This window comes from Gavialis gangeticus, unplaced genomic scaffold, assembly GCF_001723915.1.
Source record: "Gavialis gangeticus isolate Ggan-Ray unplaced genomic scaffold, GavGan_comp1, whole genome shotgun sequence".
Lineage (NCBI taxonomy): Eukaryota > Metazoa > Chordata > Crocodylia > Gavialidae > Gavialis > Gavialis gangeticus.
The window spans coordinates 202,322,411-202,344,021 of NW_017729032.1; the positions used below are offsets into that span (position 1 = coordinate 202,322,411).

At 37.6% G+C, this 21,611-nt stretch overlaps 2 protein-coding genes across 12 annotated transcripts in view; one reads left to right on the top strand and one right to left on the bottom strand.

Annotated features, from left to right (window-relative positions):
- CASK (calcium/calmodulin dependent serine protein kinase) overlaps positions 1 to 21,611 on the bottom strand; it is a 491,685-nt gene that overhangs the window by 207,124 nt on the left and 262,950 nt on the right. For all 11 annotated transcript variants that reach the window (XM_019524150.1, XM_019524148.1, XM_019524143.1 and 8 more), the window contains exon 6: positions 1,635 to 1,737. In XM_019524150.1, the coding sequence (XP_019379695.1) occupies positions 1,635 to 1,737 (103 nt within the window). The remainder of the gene's footprint in view (positions 1 to 1,634; positions 1,738 to 21,611) is intronic.
- Positions 4,229 to 11,033, top strand: GPR34 (G protein-coupled receptor 34). The gene is made up of 2 exons (XM_019524152.1): positions 4,229 to 4,720; positions 8,593 to 11,033. The coding sequence occupies exon 2, from the start codon at positions 8,617 to 8,619 to the stop codon at positions 9,745 to 9,747; it is 1,131 nt and encodes a 376-aa protein (XP_019379697.1). The 5' UTR covers positions 4,229 to 4,720; positions 8,593 to 8,616; the 3' UTR covers positions 9,748 to 11,033.

Consider the following 21,611-nt stretch of genomic DNA (forward strand, 5'->3'; position numbering starts at 1 on the left):
ATCTCCCCCTAATAAATCCATGCTGATTGCCCCTGAGCATCATTTCTGATGCCGGCCCATCACAAATGTGCTCCTTGATGATCTTCTCAAAGAGTTTCCCCAGGATTGAGGTAAGACTGACGGGCCTATAGTTGCCCGGGTCCTCCCTCTTCCCTTTCTTGAAGATGGGGACCACATTTGCTACCTCCCAATCATCTGGCCCCTGGCCCAAGCACCACGATCGCTCATAGAGCCGTGCCGGGGCCCTGCAATAACCCCAGGTAGCTCCCTCAACACCCTGGGGTGGAGAGCATCCGGACCCGCTGACTTGAACGCGTCCAGCCCCTCCAGAAGCTCTCTAACCTGGTCCTCCCCAACCTGAGGTCTGAAGGCGATCCCCTCAAGTCCGGCTTCTATCACAGCAGGGAAGTCCCGGTCCCTGCACAAGAAAACGGAGGTGAAGAATAGGTGGAAACGTGAAAGGAAGTCAGATGCGTAAAACCAGCTGCATGGTGATGGCAGCTGAAAGAGGAGAAGTACCATAAAGGCACTTGGAAAAAGAGTAGAGAGAAGGAAAAACAAATGAAGAACCAGCTCTAAAGATATACTGAAACAGGACGAAAGAAGGGATGCAGAAGAAGCTGCTAAAAAGAGGAAAATCAGGACAGCACAAAGACACGAAATTCCTGGGAGAAATATGAATCATCTCCTCGTTCAAGACAATGGCTAGATGAGAAGGATAAGTATAGAGAAAAGGACCTTGGACATGTCCACAAAAGACTGAAAGTTGTTGGTATTCTTAGACTGGTATCAGTGGAGTATATGGAAATCAGATCCATTAAAAAAATTCAAAGAGAAAAATTTGAAGCAGCAGTTTATTAAACTTGGAGGGAAGGGGGAACTGCTCCCCTACTGAAGAAGGAAAATCCATGGCATCAATCCCCTAACCTGGCAATAAAGTCATTAAAAACAGACTGGGTCTTCATCTGTGTAGACTGAATAAAGCATAACCCTATTGTCTGGAACAATATGGAAGGTAGCTAGAGGAAATAAAATTCACAGAAAGATGTAAATATATTCTGTTAATGAATATACATACATATCAAGATATAGGTATTTTAGGCAATACTCATACCATATTATTACAACTTATAAAAATGTTTCACAAGTTATACCTAATGTGATCACACCATCTAATAGCATAGAGTATCCAGTTAAAAAAACGTACTTGTTACAATGCCACAACACATTAAGGTTGCTTTTGTTACCTTCAATTCAGTTTCCTTGGCTTTAGTTTTCAAGGCCAGTTTTGGTTCTTTATGTCTGTCAACTGTGGTGAAAGGACCATACTGAAGTATTTCTGAATTTTTCAGTTATACTTCGACCAAGTCAGTCGTTTTAAGGGAATTTCATTTATGTTTTAACTTACATAAAAATGTAGCATATACTATTGACAAATTATCAATTTAGATTGATCATGTATATATTATAAACATCATGAAATTCTTTTAATGCAAGAATTGTGCACCAAGATGTTTGCAAATTTTTAATTTTATAGGGCATGCTCCTCTTGGAAATGTACAATATTTTTCTTGTACTATAGTATATAGTGTAGATTGTAGTATTGAAGGCAAAATACAAGATAAATTTCTTACCTCCAGCAACTAGTCCAGACTCCCCTAATTGAATAGCTACCCCAAAACCACCAAGCTTTACAGGTGCTGAGTTTTCCTTTGAGGCAAGTAGTACACAGTGTGGCTGAAAAGAGAAACCCACCAGACATAAGATTATAATACAAAACTACTTGCTTAAAGACTGAACATATCTTTTTAATAGAGCAAAAAGAAACTTAATTTTCTATCTTTTGAGTGGAGTTCCACATTGGCATCTTTTCACTTCTTCATTTGAAACTTTTACTTTGGTATGATATAAGCTCCTCACCCCTTACTGCCTTCCCTCTGGACATGTCCTCACAGGGCACAGCCTCTGCTCAAGTCTTGTCAGTACTCACAGAGACCACAACTTGAAGCCACTGTGACATAGAAAATAAGGACTTTATGAGCCTTTGGCTGTTCCTCTTTTTATCTCTCTTTTCTTTTTTTACCTCCACCTTTCCCTCTCAAGAACATTGTACAATAGGAAGCTGTTCCATCTTATCAATCAGAGGATCCTACTCAGATATGTTATCTGTGAGACCTTCAGAAATGGTATAATACATTCTTCTTGAGCTCCTGACATTATCAACAACTTCCACTCACAAAAGAGAAGACAACTGCCCCTATAATATTCTGCAGTGACATAGTGGGGAAACAAACTTGTTCAAGCCTTAAAACAGGATTCTCAGCATGGTAGCTTGTGCTTCTGCTCTTCCACGATTCATGTGATCAGTCACAGACACAAAATACAGCAATTAATAATATTACATAACTATTTTAGGAGATGTGACTTACGCTGCAAAAAAGTCTAGAATACATCCGACTAAGATAGGCTGCATACCACAATGAACCCCAAGAGAAGTTGCATCTGCTCACAGTTGTCAGATCAGTCATATTAGAGTGTCTAAAAGGACAATTTGCCAACTAGATATACATATTTGGAGAATAATTTGCTGCACATGTTACAAAACTGAAAGCTATCAATAAGCAATACCTCCATCTCCCTCACAAGCCAGGTATTTAAAGTAGCTAGGAAGCATGAATCCGTTGCCTTAAGTCCTGGACTTGGTCCAAGTACTAACCATACTTCTAGAAAAGACTGGAACTTGTATCACATCAAACTAACAGGCTTAAAGTTAATTCCAATGATAGGAACCTGCTGAAACCTCTGGCACACAAGAAACAAGAGTGTTGAATACAAGGATGCTATTTGTAACAAAGCCATTTAGTACTATTACTGCCTTTTGATAAATGAAGTACATATATGGTTGTAAAGAATTCCCCTTGAATGTGGAAAAGAAGCTCTACAAACCTTCTTCATGAATGGCAAACCAAACAATGGCCATGAGAGACTCCATGTTGGTCAGATACGTGAGGATTAATTACATGTTCAACATTATTTCATCTTGAAGGCTCTCTGTGATAAAGGCCAACGGTGCCACATGAGTTTTAACTATATTAAAATAATCTAATTCTGGGTCATATTAAAGAAAACCTTATGTCAGAAGGTTATAAAAAAAGCCATCTACCCCCCATGCCTACTCAGTTCCTAAAAAAAGTCACCTGTTTTTCTATCCTATATTTCCTGATCTCTTAATTATGGGTATGGATTGGTGCTCAAATCTATGGCATGAGTGTTTTTATCAATATATAACGGAAAATGTATTAAAATATGCTCCAAATGTTATATTTTAAGTGCCAGGATAAATGAACCAGCTTCATTCACCTACAAAAACAGTGAATGAAGTTGTTTGGTTTAGTCAGGGTGTTCTCCAAACTGAACTGGAACAGGAGAATGAATGTTTTGTGTTAACCTCCTGGTTTCCCAATTCAGGAGTTAGCCAGGGGCTAGTTAAGGACATAATACAATTCAGAGCACCATGAGGAATGCTGCAAGTTGTGCCTGATACCTATGCTCCAGCCAGTGAGGTCTGCTGGAATGCCATGCACTCTTTAATATCTGGATACAGAGTTCCTGAGCTGGAAGAATCCAGCTGACTGAGTCCCATTTTGGCCCAGAAAAAAGGAGATGTATTGGCCTGAGAATTTAAGCGGCTTTCTCAAAAACAGTGCATGCATCTTATGAGTTTTTATTATTATTATTTTCAAAATCTTGGGGGGGTGGGGGGTGGAATAAACAGTGCCTGTCAGAAGACAACCTTCAAATGAGTCTGGCTGAAAGCTGAAGACTCCACAGGCAGACTTTATTCTCAACATATAAATATACAAAGATTTTTAACACATGGTTCTCATTTCAAACAGGTTAATGTGCTTGATAAATCTAAATGATATTTATGAACAGACCTGTAACTTAGACTTGGATATATGTGTACTGCCCGACTCCGTTTTTAATCTTTTGTGACCTACTTGGAACATTGTTTTCCATTCCATCTGGTATTCTGTCTAGAAAAGCATAACCTTGTATGCAACCTTCTATGTAAGCCTATAATTGCCTTGCATAAGACACTGCCATTTGCGGTGATAATCAACTTTACTTCCCCAATCATTGTTTTGCCTGCAGACAACACCTATGCAAATGTATTTTAGAAAGAGACAGTTAACCATGTTAGAATGGGCATATTTCAGGAAATAAAAGAGTGGGTTTAACTGAAACATTTGTTGGGTTTTGACAAAGACCAGATATTCTGAAGACTGATGTGGTACTGGAGCTTTTGATCACCAGAATTTTGGAGGCAGAAACTTCCAGCATAGTAGCAAAAACAGTTTTCCAATAGAAATCCACTGAAAGTTTTCAGGTAAAAGCCAACATGTCCAGTTATTTAATTAAGTCTTAGATTAAACCAATTAAGATTCAGCAAAAAATAGAATTAACATTTCTAGTGGAAACTAATGGCTGGCAATGTGTAACTGCACCCTCTCCAAAAAAAGGAGAAAAGAAGAATTAAAGAAAAGAGCTTGCTGCAACAACATACAGGGGAAGTTATAACTAGCTGACATAGCTGATTCTTATCACTTGTACGAGAAGCTTTGGCCAGTTTCTGTTTAAGACATGCAACGTTCTTCCTCCTTTCCTTCAAAAGCTGGTTTGGAAAACATCAGTGGAAGAGGGGCTTAGTAAACAGACTGTGAGTATTCTCCTTTTAATTACAGTTAAAAGTAAAACAAATTTCCTTTGAAAAATAGACTGCAAAACTACTACTGACCACCAAGTTAAAAAATTAAATCACAATCTTAAAATGTTAAGTAGATTATGTCTAACTGGTTCCTGGAGAAAATATTCACCCTGGCAGATGAGAAACATTTTGCTTCTAAAGCCTTTTACACTTTAACTTCCATGCTGCTTTTTACTTTAATTGTATCATTGTGTAAAATGTGTAACTTAACACAGTGGAATGTTGTCTTTAAAACACTTTTGAAGCAAATACCCTTTTAATTGAATCAAACATATTTTAGAATAATATGAAGCTCACAGCTGTGAGCCCTTGCAATGCTGTGCAGCAATATCACAGACATACAGTAGAAGTGTAATTTAGGTAAGAATATTGACAAGTTGTGTACAGTTATTTTCAGTACATTCCCAAATACCATCATAAAATCATTCAGTGTGGTACACTAAAATATTTCAGCTCTTCTACTACAGTATTCTAAATCTTCTGAGCATGCAACTCTATGGATTACCTCTTGTTAGTATTAGGATTTTCCCCCTTTATTCTACTATTGACCTTCTTCTTTGTGGTATTATATGGTAAAAAGTTTGCTATAGGCTGGAATTAGGAATCTCCCCCCATTCGATTTTCTATTTGAAATATTAGAGTAATGTACAAAGAAAACAAGTTTTAAGCTTATAGGAAGCTGAGATCTTACTTCAAAAGAAGCAAAATGAACCTGTCATTTAAGCTGTATGTAAACCAGCATTTCACATTTTCATATTTTAACAAATGCATTCATGTGAGGCGGCAAATAAAGTAGGTTCCTCAAGGAAGAGTAGTGTTGAAGCTGATAGCTAACAGACTGAATAGTACCATTTCCAAAATATGTAGAATATGTACCTACAAAAGTCAAGTATACAAATACAAAACTTAGTCTATGCACATATTTAAAGAATCACACACTTTTACTGTTGTTCTGCTCTTTTGGAGAACATTTATTTTCAGTAATTTCCTTTAAAAGACCTTTAAAAATGATATATTAAATCTGGACAAATATTTTTCTCCAAAATATCTTTACATGCTTAAAGGTAAGTGAAAGCCAACCAAAAAAAAAACTAAGTCAGGGCCAATTCTATGCTGTCTCTACTTGTGGCTTCCTACTTTCCCCTCACTAAAGTTTTAAGTAACCTGCTATTTCTCACATCTTCATTTTTTCTGACCACGCTAATATGGTTTTAACCTAGTATTAGTTCCCTCTCCTGTATCTTTCATTATAAAGGTAATGTTAACAATTGCTAAATATATATGCAGAATGATACAAATTATTAAAAAAATTACAATATACTGAAAACATCTATTGTTGGCTTACAGTTACAAAGCAAATACAAATATCCTCAAACTATCAATAAAACAATAACAACTATTACTTTCTAAGCTTTGAAACAATAAGTGACTTGCACGCAAGAGATGCTGGGTGCTGTATTTGAAACTGATACTGCTAGCTTCAGTGTTGGTCATTGTTCTGGTAGATTTCAATTTACCTCCATCACACTGCAGCTTCTGGTACGAAGTAATTTAATTGTGAAAGATTCCCAAAATCTCTCACACATGAAGGCTCGGTCCTCCTGAACCTTGGGGAAATGCACAACACCTGTAACTCAAGTTAGGAATTGGGTCTTGATGTCAAAGGGACTACTCATCAAAATAGTATAAATTAGCATTAGATGGTACTACAGGTTGCACAAATTCTATAATCAGCCTTATTTTGACTGAATCACTTTGATGCTAATTATATACTCATTGCACATTTCAAGTTCTTACCACAAACTGGTGCTGTTACACCCTATTTTTAGTGTTTATCTTTCAAATAATCTGAGAATGCCACAGAAAACTTAACTGCTCTGAACAAGTGGTAGCCAGAAGAAGAAAATGGGGTTGAGAAGTATGCTCTAAAAGTTAAAAATGGCATAACTAAGTTCACTCGCAGCAGATTGGAGAAAAATGGATTAAAGGCTTAAGAATGGTGTTCAACAAAGTATTCAGCAATACACCAATACTTTATATCTAAAAGCTGCTTTTTAGGAGTGTAGGAGCCCATGTATGATGCTTGGTTGCAAATCCACAATCTCACCCTGAACAGTACAAATAGAAACTGAATTGCATCAAAGCACCTACTCAGATGTTTAAGATAAACAGACCTCTTCTTGAGAAGAGGGTATAGAGAAATAGGTTTTTCATGTTTTTTAATCGAAAGCTTTTAGAAATTTTTGCATGATATGGTAACCACCAGTTTAAAAGTGGATGATCCCCCCACACATTTTCAGTGATTAGTTTATAATACTGTTTATTATTTAGTGTAAAGTAGAACACCGTAAAATGCAACAATGTTTCAAGAGAGCATGCTTGGGCATATTTTAAGAAAATGTCATTTTATATATTTTTAAAAGAAAAGTAGGAAGAATTTATCAGTAAAAATCAGAACCATTCAATGCATAAAACAAAATCATTCTTAGTTCATTGAGCACAGATTCTATCCTCTTATACTCCAACTGCACCAAATAGCCTATGATATTTCACATACAGTAATATATTTTTCACTACTGTATGTAGGAGCACTTATCTGCATCTCAACAAGTGAGACTGAGACAATGTAACTGTATGTATTAAGATGGCGACCCCAAACTCGCAGGTTAAACTTTTAGTTTTTCATGTTTTAGGTTTTTTCACTAGCTAAATAGTACAGTAATTTCTCTTTACATTTAATTAATGTATAAAGTGCTACCTTTAAAAGAAATGCAGGTTTTATAGACATTCAGCTTTTTCTGGGAGAGCTGCTTCTCTCCCAGGCGAAATCATGAGTGTACAGATTTTCAGGCTTTTTCTCCTAGAGTAAAAATGGCTGCTCCAGGAGAAAAACAACTAGGGAACAACCAGGGTTAAAATCACTCCCAGGAGTGCTTTTTCCAGGACAGCAAATATCTGCACATGCTGTAGCTCCTCTTAGAAGAGAACGCAGCCCTCCAGCATCCCCAACCCCACCCTAGGGAGAAAGTGTGTTGCTTGCTGGACTGCACTGCTCCAGCAAGGAACAAAATACACGTCTTTCATAGTCCCCACATTGTGCTGTGCAGGGAAACATAGGCTGACCATGGGCAGTCTGGGTCAGCCATTCAGAGCTGCCCTACGCACTGCTAACATCTGTCACCAGGCAGACTAAGAGAACCTGCAGAGCATGTTTAGATGTGTGCAAAGCCCTTGCACCTCCCAGAGGCGCACAGTGTCAACACTGCAAGTTCTTCACTCTTCAGGGCCTCAGCATTCAAATGTCAGTACACATAGTTCTGGGTAAGATTTTCTACCAGGAGAAAAAATCTTTGAGAATTCTCCCAAATTGTTTAAATATATGTATGCAGCCACACTGGCAACACTTTTGGACAAAATTTAAAAACAAACAAATAAAACACTGCTTTTCTTATGTTGTTTGAAAATAACTTTTTACAGGAGAGAACCAGTACAACTCAGACCTACAGCTATATCTTTAAAAAGTAATTATAACATAAATTTATACACAATTGTTTTAAGTTATCATCTGCTTTTTTGGTGGGAGACTAAAATAGGAAAAAAATGCAAGCATCTCAAATTATAAAGCTGCGGGCAATTTTTTTCTAGCATACCTGGTCCCTGTGGTACTTAACAGATAAAAAATAATAAATTATAAATAATTTCTTAACTGCTGCTTTTACATGGGTTAAATAGCTTGGTTTAAGACTATGCCTAGCACTGTGTTATAAAAAGTAACTGCGCATATGAAAAAGAATTCTGAAGAATTTTTTTTTCCATCCACATAGAACTGAGTACGAAAATTGTGTCTGATGATGGATGTGACCTCATCTGGCTTCCCAAACTCTTCTGGAGACTTCTGGAGTAATCCAAGTGAGCTGATGAAAAAATTTTCTTCAGAAACCCAAAACATTACTATCTGTCTTATGAATGAAGACTCCTTGTCTTTTACCATAATAGTTTCATACTCCATTATCTTTGTCATTGGATTGGCTGGCAATAGTATAGCTTTGTTTGCTTTTTTGTGTGTTCATTCCAAAAGGAATTCTATCCAGATTTACTTGATAAATGTAGCCATTGCAGACCTTCTGCTGATCTTCTGCCTGCCCTTCCGGATATTATATCATATTAATAAAAACACATGGACATTGGGACAGCTGTTCTGCAGGACTGTAGGAACCTTGTTTTATATGAATATGTACATCAGTATAGTATTACTGGGACTAATTAGTATGGACCGCTATGTGAAAATCAAAAAGTCTATTCGACGTCCTACAGTGTTAACAACCAAACGAAGCATGTGTATTTGTTGCATAGTGTGGGCAATTGCAGTAACAGGATTTATAGTACTAGTTGCCCAGCCTATTAAGGAGGAAGAACACAATTCTACTATGTGCTTCCATTACAGAGATAAACAGGAACAAAAAATAGAAGCAGGTATAAATTATATTGTTGTAATAATCTTCTGGATAGTTTTCTTTCTACTAATACTTTCATATGTTAAAATTGCTAAGATCCTCCTGAAAATTTCGAAGAAAAGAGCACACTTTCCCAATGCTGGAAAGTATGCCATCACGGCAAGGAATTCCTTCATTGTACTTATCATTTTTACCTTTTGTTTTGTTCCTTTTCATGCATTTCGATTTGTCTACATTACATCACAACTGCAAAATACATCTTGTTTTTGGAAAGAGATCATTCACAAATGCAATGAGATTATGCTTATATTCTCATCTTTTAACAGCTGCCTTGATCCTATTATGTATTTCCTAATGTCTAGCAGTGTCCGTAAGACTGTATTCCAACTTATTTGTAGAAGAATTCATAGGGACTCGAGCGGGACAGATAGTACTTCAGAAGTGAAACTAGGACAATCTACTCTAGAAGCAACAACCACCATTACTCCCCATTCAAGCTTTTTAAAAAAAAGGTCCCTGATCTGATCACTTAAACAAAAGGAAGACAACAACTTAATAAAATCCCCTGAAGAACTACTCAGTCAGTCTAAATCACAAGCGTTTAATGGACCAGACACAGAAATTTAAGAAGTGGCATTACTGTCTCCTTCTCCCTTTCCCTTTGTTAAAATATGGAAGGTCCCAGATCTCTTAACTGAAAAATGAAACTTAACTTCTTGCAGTTTAAACACTTCATTAAAACCCTTCATTTCTCCTAGGATTAATTTCCAGCAATGGACTTTCAGGGACAATTTTTTGAACTCTGGACTCAATTTGTGGGTGCAAAAAACTTCACAGATACAAACATTAAGTGTACATTAAGTAGCTCTATTATTTACATGTTTTTAGAAACCACAGAATAAACTTTATACATGCCAAATGCTTTTTTTTCTGTTTGATATAAACTGACTTAACCCCTATATTTAATATTTCATAAATCTGTCTTTGAAGAATAATATATTTTAGAAGGCTTTAAACATCAGTTTCTTAGCTGTTTTTATTGAACTAATCCTTTTGCAGCAAGATATTTAATAATCTATTATGAATATGACTCAGAGAGGAGGTAAAAACCATGAAGGCATGACAATGAATCTTAGTTTCAGACTGAACTCAATGTCTTGAATGTTTTAACTTAGGTAAATAATAATATTTAAGACAGCTTCTTATACTTGGTTCCTTAAGGATTATGACAATAATGCACTGTATATATAATTTTTTGAATGTATATCCATCTCTTGGCTCAAGACTGTAAGCTCTTTGGAGCAGAGATCATTTTTATGTTCTGGTTCTGACTAGATCTCCTAGGCAATACCATAAAACTAATAATACAAAATAAATATCTTCACACCTAGACACCTGGTATACCTAGAGCTACTTCTTAGCCATCAACAAACAGTCACATGATGTCCTTCCCTCCCCCACCATGCTTTGAGCCAACAAGAAATTGTGCCCTTCTTTTAGAAACCCTCAGAAATGTTAAGATGTAAATTTCTACACTGAATCAGAAATAACCAAAACAAGTTAAAAATGAAACTGTAACATTTTTGTAAGATATTCTGTAACATTTTAAGATTCTCAGTATTCCATTTATACTAGAGGCTTATTCTAGGATTGTAATCCACAAAAAAGGGGTAAAGATCACAAAGTTATGATTTTGGGATATCTTCACTGAAACGAGTAGTGGCATGAGAACTAACAAGGGTTTGATTTGTTTACCTTCAATGGAAAGCTGAAACCCAAGTGAAAGACTGGTTTTCTAAAATAAAACAAAATGCTGTGATCTGAATTTTGGTAAATCCATCAGTAATTTCATTATTGCAATATTTTGGTAGAAAAGTGAGTTATCACTACGAACTCAAGACAAGATGAATATGTTTATTTGGTTTTGAAGGTGCATCTTGTTTTGATCCCTGTTTTACAGTATAGCAGCTGCTGCATGACTATTCAGGCAGCTGAGGAATTTAATGGCTCACTGTTCTTCACTGCATAAGTGTTAATGATCATCTCTCCTCTTTGAGAGTCCTGATGTTCCATTAATCAAGTTAACTTTTCTTAGGGCAATTTTGCTGCCTGGTAGCTTTCTCCTGGTTTCTCTCCTCCTATTTCACAGCCTTGGAAACTCTTCAGATCTTTTCAGAATCAGAGATCTAACCAGGAAGACCAGTCCCCTGTAGCAGCTAAGGTTTCAGCTTTAGTTATGCTGGAAAAGGAGGGCAAGTAAGATGAATATCAGGCTCTGTCCCTGCTCTATGAAGCCATAACTCTGGACACAAAAATCTAACTTTCTTCATTCTGCCTTTCAAAAACAAGGTGCATATTATATTCCAGGTCATGTTGTGTGTGAGAAAATACTGTATTCATGAAAGTTGCTGCTATTACTATAGATATACAGAATAGGTTTAAACCCCACAGACAGCAAGGCCACAGCAGATTGTTCATGCTGACGTACCAAAACACGTTATTTAATAAATCTTGATGGTAATGATTTTGTTCAAAAGTGATGCGGTTTGAATTTTTCTACTATGGTGTACTCAAAGATGCTATAAACTAAGAAGAGAAGGTGAAACAAATCTAAGCTTAACTTGATGCAAAGTAGCATTGTTTGTTGGTATTGATTTTAGGTATAATTTTACTTGTTTTGTTTCCCCTTCACCCAGATAGGAATGAACCAACATCACTTGCTTCCCAGAAAAGTGGTCTAACATGTAGGTTATGGGCTAGGCATTACTCAGAACATTTGCCATACTGCTTCTTGAAGCCGGTCCACTGGGCAGCTAGGCAGGAATGACATGTGGGGCAAGTGGGTCAAGAACAAGCTTGTGCAAGGATGGCTAGAGTAAGATGGATGTTGCACCTGGGCTCCAGTCTTGACCTCAACAAGGGAGAGGTATTCCACAGCTGTCTGTGGAAGTGCATATTAAATACACGGTGCAGAAAAAACAGAAGGGCCAGAACCAGAAGGCAGGGCCTCCTCCTGTCAACTACCTTTCAAAAGGTAATTTTAAAGGTATTTTCTGATGCCCATGTTTGTTACATTGGCCCAATTTGTATATGTGAAAACTACAGCAGGCAGTGTTGTGAAATTAAAATTTAGCCATAACACCAGGTTTATTTTGTTTATAAAGTGCTAGATAAGAAGAGAATTGCCAAGTGGTTCACACCTCCATTTTACTTTTCATCCAAAAGAGGCCAAAATATGACGAAGCTTGCTACAGTACATACCATTCCACCCTTACATCAGGATGAATGGTGCACTGATTTTGACTGAACTGCCACAGGATTTAAAATACAGCTTCACATAACAGGGTCACAGTTGCCAGGCTGTACCATTCTTACTGACTGTACAACTGTACAATTATAATTTTGATGGGACTAGAGCAGGAGTAGCACACTCGACATAAGAGTGAGCTCATTATGATTAGGAAGACACAAGGGGAGATCTTACGCATATCACGCAGATCTTTTGTTGAATTCAATGCATAATTTCTGTAGACAGGCCAGGTACAGTATCAAGCCATATTTCCTTCTATTTTACAAATATGCATATGTATCTTCATACCATGCTGTATATATCCTACTTGCACAAAATGTACTATATTTTAAATATATATTACTTCTGCTCACAGAAGACAATAAGGGAATATTTAGGTAAGTTACATTCTGGACCTGCTTTGAAGACATTCTAAAGAAATGCAAATGATAAATTTAAGAACACCAGACCTAAGAAATAAAAGTCAGTATTGAGCGACAAGGATATGGATAAATTTTTGGTTCTGGTAAGCAATTTTTGTTTTCATACTCAGCTTAATTGTAATTCTGGTTTTAACTTGCAAATCTGTACATTTCCTGGAAAAAGTTAAAATTTAGTTAATGTGGTGACTCAAAATTAGAAGTGAATAACTAACTTCCCCAAATAGTCACAAAAACACAAAAACGGAAATGCAGTCTTACACCACTGTTTTCAGTAACAAAGATGAATAAAGGCCAGATCACTTTTGATTAGGGATAATTCCAGCAAGAAGTCCTTAGCCTAAGACTCTCTCAGAAGCCATACACAGAGGGCTGTGTGTTGTACGGTATGAAAGGGCTTTCCAGAAACATTGTTTAAGTCCCATTAGGCCAAAGTAACTTTTTTACCTACCCCCTTCTAGGAAACATGGTTGTTTAGGAACAGTGAATACAGCATCTGTGTAGGGGATTGGACTAAATGACCCTCAAAGTCCTTTCCAATCCTATAATGATTGTGATCCAACTTTAATATTATATATATATATATATATATATATATATATAAAAATAAAATGATATGATGATATGAATATACTGAACCCTTTGCATCAGCTAAAACAAAGAATGGTTTCTTTATGATATCAGTTAGGTTACAAAATGTCAATTTAAATGTTTCATGCTTTAATGAAAGGAGAAAAAAAATCTTCCATGAAAATTCAAAAAAGAAAAAAAATTACAATGCACACGATCATACTGAAACGTCTGGCAAAAAATTCTGGATACTAGTGCCTGAGACACCAAATCAAGCTCTTATTTTCAAGCAATCCCTGTTAGGAATGCAAATGCTGCTGATCAGTAGGGGAACAAAATCAGCAGAGAAAAACCTGCCTGTAACCAGCAGAATTTACTCTGTCCTATGGATTTCTTTTTCTTTTTTTTAAGTGATTAAAAAAAAAAAGAAACTTTTCAGGCAAAAATTATTAGAAAGAGCTACTGCAGATTAATATATTTAAATTGATAATTCAAGTGAAATTGTGGCATAACAGAATGCAGTAAAAGCTTTCTATTCTGACTACCTCCATCAAGTACAGTTTACATAGGAAAACTCATGCCAGAAGGGAAAGTAATCATGACCTACATTTTTTAATCCTCAGCCCATATTGTGAAATGGGACACTCTGGAGGCAACCTGAGGAATTTCATTAGAAAAATTCAAACTGTATTTAGTTGCATGTGATCTGGAGCCCAAGTGTAAAAGTGATGACAAATTTTACCAGTACAAATAGACACCAAAGTCCTGCTGGGCTAAAATTTGCAAATGCCTGACAGAAGTTAGCTTGCTCATCTTCTATATCTTTATTGTAAAGACAGCCCTGGACATGTGAATACTTTGTTTTACTTACAGATTTTGTAATAAATACATAATGAGTTATAAAGTTATGACTGCAATATGTACACGAGTCTATGTATTATTAGAGACAGTACAAGGGCAACTAAACTTTACTGCAAACAATTACAATTCATTGATTAATATAACAACTTTCATTTTAGACATAAAATTTAGCCAAGGCCACAATGATAGTTGTAAAATTTACAGCAAATAAGTTACTTATGTGCATCAACAGAGCACAGTCTATTCATTTCAGGCCTCAAGCCAACAATGAATGTAATTACATACTTCTGTCCATCCCCATTCAGCAATGCACTAATCTTCAATGGCAGTTAACAGGGGTTTATGTGTTTTGCTGAATCAGCCTCTCTCACAGGCTTCTATATTACTAATAGAAAGAAAATTACCGTTTTGCTTTTCATTGTTTTTAACGAACACTCATAACACAACTCATAACATTCTACACTGAATTACTCACATCAATGCTACATAGCTTCCCTTTTGGAAGCAGAATCAGGGTTGGAAGTTCACAGCAATATCCTTACCGTAAGTTTACTAATCACCCTACAGTTACATGACATTATAAAGTTAAATATGAAATTTAAACAGGTTTGAAATTATTGTAAATTTTTCACATGTAGTACATAGTAAAAGCACATAACAGGATAGGCTAAGCACAGGTTTAGAATAGGCTAAAGCCAAAATCTGCACTTCCCCTTTGAACTCCCTTCTTTTGGGGGTTTTATGTTGTGTTAATTTTTACTTTTAAATTTAATCATGCAATTATATGGAATAAACGAATCTATTAGAGTAGCATTAGCCTTATGTATCATGCAATTTGCAATTATCCTGTCTATGCAAACAATTTTTCATTTTGTTATACTATACTTGGCATTGCCCCACAATCTCCTTTTTTGTCAATCTTTTTGCTATCATTATCCCATAAAAATTAAGGTGACTGCACACACATCAAATTATGTAATGAAAACAATTATACAAATCTTGTTTTCACTGCACGTTTACTTTGTCTGAAAATGAAAGCTATAGGCACACACAAATGTGCTTATTTCTTGCCTATTTCTCCTTTTCTGTCACTAATCATTTCTCAAATTTTAATTTACTGTGGGTTTTGGGGGGAAGAAGGCAGAGGGGGCATGGGAAGCAAAGCAGTAGTTATTTTACTTTTCAAAGCATCTACTTTAACTTGTTCATCTTCTCTTATCTTAAATTACTATACCTGTGCTTCTGCAATTTATGCAAACAATATGTAGCTGCCCTCTGTAGACAACCCACAGAAAAGTAGACTAACTACATCTGTCTACCTGTCTATAGTATTAATGAACTGCACACAGAATTCTGCTCAGTTTTAAATGGTAACAGTAAATTTTAAATATTTGAAAGAGCCAATCTGTATTATAAAATAAATACTTGAAAAGGGCTTAACTAGAAGTACAAAAACATAATGGACAAATAGATCTTTTTAAAATTGCCCTTACAGGAAAAAAGTGTTTATGCCAAACGTCAGTGCAGAATTACTGTGGTACCTAAATAAGTAACACACACAAACAAAAAGGTGTAGGGGCAGAGCATTCTGTCCCAGGGAACTTAACGTTTCTAATGGCATGGCCTACGCCACAGTAGCAGGAAGTCCCAGCAGGTACATTCCTGAGCACACACCACATCTGGTTTTGCTTACATGCTCCAAACCTCTGAGGCTACTCTGGGGATAATCCAGAGGCTGTCCTCACGTACATCAGAAGCTGAGGTCTTAAGAACAAAGACCTGCCCCCAAAGTACCTTCACCGTTGTATTGCCAAGTGCGGAGCATGTGAGCAGAAACAAGTGGCCAGGATGTTGCTATCACAGCCTAACTGGCTATCAAACTGTAGAAAGAAAAAACATGAACAAAAATAAAACAATTCAACAAGTCAGGGAAGTCTGGAGCACCTATGTAAACCAGGGGTGAACAAAATACAGCCGTGGGCTGCATGCAGCCTGATAACTGATTGGATCTGGCCCGTGGGCAAGTGTCCACCAACTGATTGGAACTGGATTAGGGCTGCCCCTACAGCCCCAGCATGTGCGCACAGCTTCCCAGCAGGGATGCTCCCAGTGTGGCTGCAGCTGCCTAGGTATTCCTTGGCTCACCCTGAATCTAGAGTCTCCTCCTCCCTCTGCCCCTGCTGCATCACTCCAGATTAGAGGGAGCTGCAGCCTGGTGGCTCCAGACGTGTTTGTGGGGATCCAGCTTGCTCCAGGCTGCCTTTCACCCATTCTACCAGCCCAGCGGGATATGTAGGAGGTCTAGTAGGTGGAAGGAAGCCAGGAGCTGTCCAGCTGCGCCTCCCCCTCACCCCCACAAATGCCTAGAGCAGCACAGCAGGGACAGGAGCAACCACTGGAGGCAGACAGAGCCAAGCAGGACCCTGGGAGCTGCAGCAGCAGCACCACTGGGAGCAGCCCCACTAGGAAGCTGTGTGCGCTGTCTGGGGCTGTGGCTGGCAGGTGTGGGTGGGAGCATAGCATGGGCTGCTCCAGGCAGGAGTGGGCAGGGCTAAGCTCTGTGGGATAGCAGTGGCAGTGGAGAGGGGCTGCAGGGCAGCCCAGATGCAAGCTCCATGCAGCTGCAGCAATAAGGGCCTGGCAATGATAAGGGGGAGGCTACTACTTTTTCCCTGCACCCAGCTGCATCTTCTGCCTGGCTGCTGCAGATCCTCATCATGGTGGGTGGGCCCAGAGCAGGCACAGGGTGGGCTAGGGTTGGGGGCTGTGTGGGTGGGTTCCAGCTGGTCTGCAGCTGGTGCGCTCCAGTTGGGGTGAGTCTGGATTGGGTGTGGGGCAGGCCAGGGCTGTGTGCTCAGCTGCTGCTGGGCACTGATGGTTGTGAGCTGCCGTATGGTGTGTGGGGTCTGGGCTGTTGCGCAGGGAGGGGTGTGGGTGGAGGTGGGTGCTGATTAACCCACAACACATCCCTGAAAACTGCCTATGTGGCCCGTGGGCCCAAATAATTGCCCACCTCTGTGTTAGTCAGTTTAGTTCTATTACTATTTTAATGGTTTTATGGAATTTATGGAAATTAAAGCTTACTAATTATTCACCTCAGAAAGCAATAATCTTCTGATTTTCTCCAAGTATAAGTTAATATATTGAAAGAAAAGGATAAAAGGATAAAACTCCACATCTGACTCAGGTTTTTTTTGTGGTATTTAGCTTAGGCTGCACTTGCTTCTTTCCTAGACCTGAAGAAGAGCACTTTGTGCTCAAAAATTTGTCTACCATCTTCCCCAGCTATATCATTGATTTGATAAAAGATATCACCCCAAAAACAATGCTTTTCAGTTTTTAAAGGATCATCACAAAAACAAATTATATAAGACTGCTTTTTTATTATGGAACCAATTACACTGTTATAAACCATTGGTGTAGGATTTTCATAAAAATACTTGGATTCGTCCCATCTCTAACTCACCCTGAAGGTAAAAATGAGCAAAGTTAGCTTTAAAAAAAATCCCATACTTTAACACATTAATTTAAAAAAATGACAGTCTACAGAAAACACTGGCTATCTGCAGAGGATGACATCAGTATAAGAGGTGGGCATTCAGCTACACAGTAAGCTTTCCTCTATATTTAACAGGGCCCAGGCAGAAGCCCCACAGTTCTAAACAAATTGTCAATGGGCATTGGGACAGGTGTGGGATTTTGAGAAGGGGAGTGTGGCAGAGACAGCTCATTGGTGTGGGCGCTGCAACTGGGGGCATGGACGAGAGTTCTTGATGTGTGCACCCGGCCACAGGTGGCTGACCTATGGCAGAGGCAGTCTTAGTGCAACAGCTTGGTCAGAAAGGACAGCCCACAGGGGAAAAAGCTGAGAAGCAGACTGGGTCAGGGAAAGGCACTGGAGTGGGACGTAGGGAGGATGCAGGGCTAACTTGTGGCATACCTGCCAGAGAAGATGGCCACTACTGCACTATGCAGTTGAAGGGTGGTGCAACTGCACCAGATGGCAATATGTAATTCTTTTGTTTGTACATAAAACCCAATCCCCTCTATAAACATGGAAGCTATTGTGACCCAAGATTCCTAAAAACTACAAAGGCAGTTTAGAATAACTGACATACATGAGGTATATTTGGAGAAAGTTGCAAACCTGCAAAAAATAAAAAGGGTATCCTAGAACACATGCATTGGTACTGCCCTGACTACTGATGGGATGCACGCTGTTTATATGAAGAAATTATCTAGATGTTAGAAAGGGAAGAAGATCCAATCATAAGGAAAACTGTGGTGCCAGGCTAAATTTGGAATAATTAAAATACCTCTATTAATCATTCCAGTCCCATTTCAAAATCTGAACTTCTCTAGTATGTATTGAGGATTCCATTGGTATGATTTCAGGCACAGAAGCAGTTACTCTGAGTTTAAAGGATGATTTAAAACCTGAAAAGCCTGCTGCTCCTAAATTAAATATGGGACAGCTGTTAATAGAAAACTAATTATCCTTTCCCATTTTTTGCCATGTTAATAGAAATTCTATTCTATACCATGTCCACAAGTTCATATAAACTTTGTTCCTAGATTTCTAAATATTGAAATTCTCCAGGTCTAAAAATTATTACTCAATTTATTGTAAACTGCCAGTTTGATAAAAAAAAAAAATCTTCCTCTCTTTGGGTCTTTTCTCCTAGTGTTTTCTCTTTGGAATCATATTTCCAAAATATGTCCATTCTTGTACCTCAAATTTCTAATTTATTACCATAGTTACCTGAATCCAAGGTGACTCTGAATTTAAGACAGCCCTCCAATAATTAGATTCTATACATGGAAAATATATAAATTTATTATAATTTTCCATGTATAGAATCTAATTATAGGATGCTCATCTTAAATTCATATTCTTCCTCCGCCCCTGTACTGGAGAAGCGAGGCAGAAGGTTTGAGTAAATATGGCATCTTAGAAAGCTGAAGTGCTTTGATATTTCATTCACTTTTTGTAACAAGCACTTCTAGAAATTTTAGGAAATACTATTATATAATATTTAATTAATGCAAAAATATTCTTAACCAAAGAGATGATTTAAGCATGTTACAAAAAAGAGGTGCATAAAATTAAAAGCAAATAAATAAAATACTAGCATATTTTACTGTATGCTTCTACTCGGTATACATACCAGTACTAAGACTAATCAAAAACATTTGGGATCAGTAAAACATGCCTACAACTCCATCCAAATTATAAGCACTAACAAAAGTTATACTCTATCAACCCATTCTCCATAGCAGGTTTCCTTCTTTCCACTCAATTACTCAATTTAATTAGGATAACAATAAGTCTTCATAAAAGCACAGCTTTCAAGAACAAAGTGAAGCTTTTTCAATAATATGGCTGAGTAATAAAATAATTAGCTGGATCAAAGGGTGACTACTACCCAGAAAACAGTGTGTTTTGAGATTTTTCACAGCATAAATTTAAAGGGCATAAAGCAGAACCAGGTATATACAGTAGCCATTTCAAAGTATTTATACTTAGGATCTTAGCAGTTTTTTTTGTACTGCTGAGAAGTTATACACTTCCTCTTCCCCCCAAACCCACTTACCACTGCACAAACTGTTATCATCAAAGCCAGTGATAATTTTATTGGTCTCAAACAATTCTTCTGCAGAGCCATAGTTCAACTAGATCGTCACAAATCTCTCTTCTGGAAGAAACAACTTGTCCCGGGCAGGTTTCTGGATTCTTCATATGCAGATTTACTCTTAGACAGGATCACAGTGAATTTCTCCTAGGTGATTTGCAATCCTAGAGCACCGAACTGGTTGCAAATCGTCTCCGCAGATTTTGTCAACAACTGGCTGCTCTGACATTACCTATTCATCTGGTAACTCAGGTAAGGATAGACTGTAATCTCAAGTGAGCTCTAATGACAACCAATTCGCTTTGGGAAAACTCTTGGAGATGTAGATAAGCCCAAAGGTATGACTTCACAGTTTTCACCATTCCATGTTAAATATCTGAAAAGTTCTTGGTATAGCATTTGATTATGTGCGTCATGGAGGCAGCAACCATTGTAGCAATCTTGGGGAATAGAGAATGAGAATGATGTTTTCCAATACAAGTCAGCAGAAAATTATCAGATAAGATTACTCTCCATATTTCCATATCCTAACTATATTATCAAACTGCTGTTCTCCTCCAGCCTTCCTAACCCCACGTGCCTCCTTGTTTATTTCCTTAGAGGGAGATATCTTTTATTTAATCATAAAACTCTGTGGGTGAGACTACATCTTCTTATTTATACTATAAATTGAAGACAGTGGACTGTAAACATAAACGCAAGTTCTGAGAACTGTTAAGTAGTAAAGATGGATTGCTTTTTTTAAATTTTGTACTTTCTTAGTTTTAAGCAACACCCTCTCTCTCCCCTGATTCCCCTGTTTGCAGAAGTAAATAAATAGGAAACTTTGTAGACTATGATTCTGAAAAGGAAATCTCTCTAAGACGGAAACACTCAGCTCTACAGGGGATTGTACTTAAACGTTTCACAGGTAAACTTGATTGTTCATTCCTTGTTTGTTTCATCTGAACAAATTCACAAACAATCAAAATTAAACATTAATCTATAGGTTATTTAAATGTAATAATTATACTGGGAATACTTAATAGTGACAGAAGAATTTAACTTATTTTCTTTAAAACTTCCAGATGGGATTAATAGGCACTAAAATGTAACAGCTACACAAAAGTTACTTTCATTTCTGAGCTGTCAGGGCTGTATAAGGTTTTTGCACTGTTTAAATTTTAAACAAAAATTCTGAACCTTTTGTGGTCTAAATCTGGGTTACTATAAATTTCTTTTGTAACTGTAAGAGTTATGCAGAACCATCTCTCCTCTGCATCTAATCATATTCTCTTTCTAATAGATTTAGAAAAAAGATTTTTATCTTCTAACGTTCATCCCTGTTTAATATGTTTCCCCATAAGCTTGTTACATGAATTAAAGCTCCAATCCTTCAACAAGTTATACATCACATCAAGGGGAACCTAGTTAAATTTTCTTTTCACTTTTACAGTAGCAGGATGAAATGTGCAGAGACACCCTGAGCACACCACTGCCTTGGACTTGAGTATAAGTGGTGGATATGTGTGTGGGGGGGGGGGCAGGGTAGGGGTGGTGGTGGTCAGTGCCTGCCCCTCCAGCCCCTGCTTCCCCTGACACTTACTCTGGTTATGG

Bases quoted from the DNA above. Each gene is read 5' to 3' on its own strand.
- GPR34 (XM_019524152.1), top strand. From the start codon at position 8,617: ATGATGGATGTGACCTCATCTGGCTTCCCAAACTCTTCTGGAGACTTC.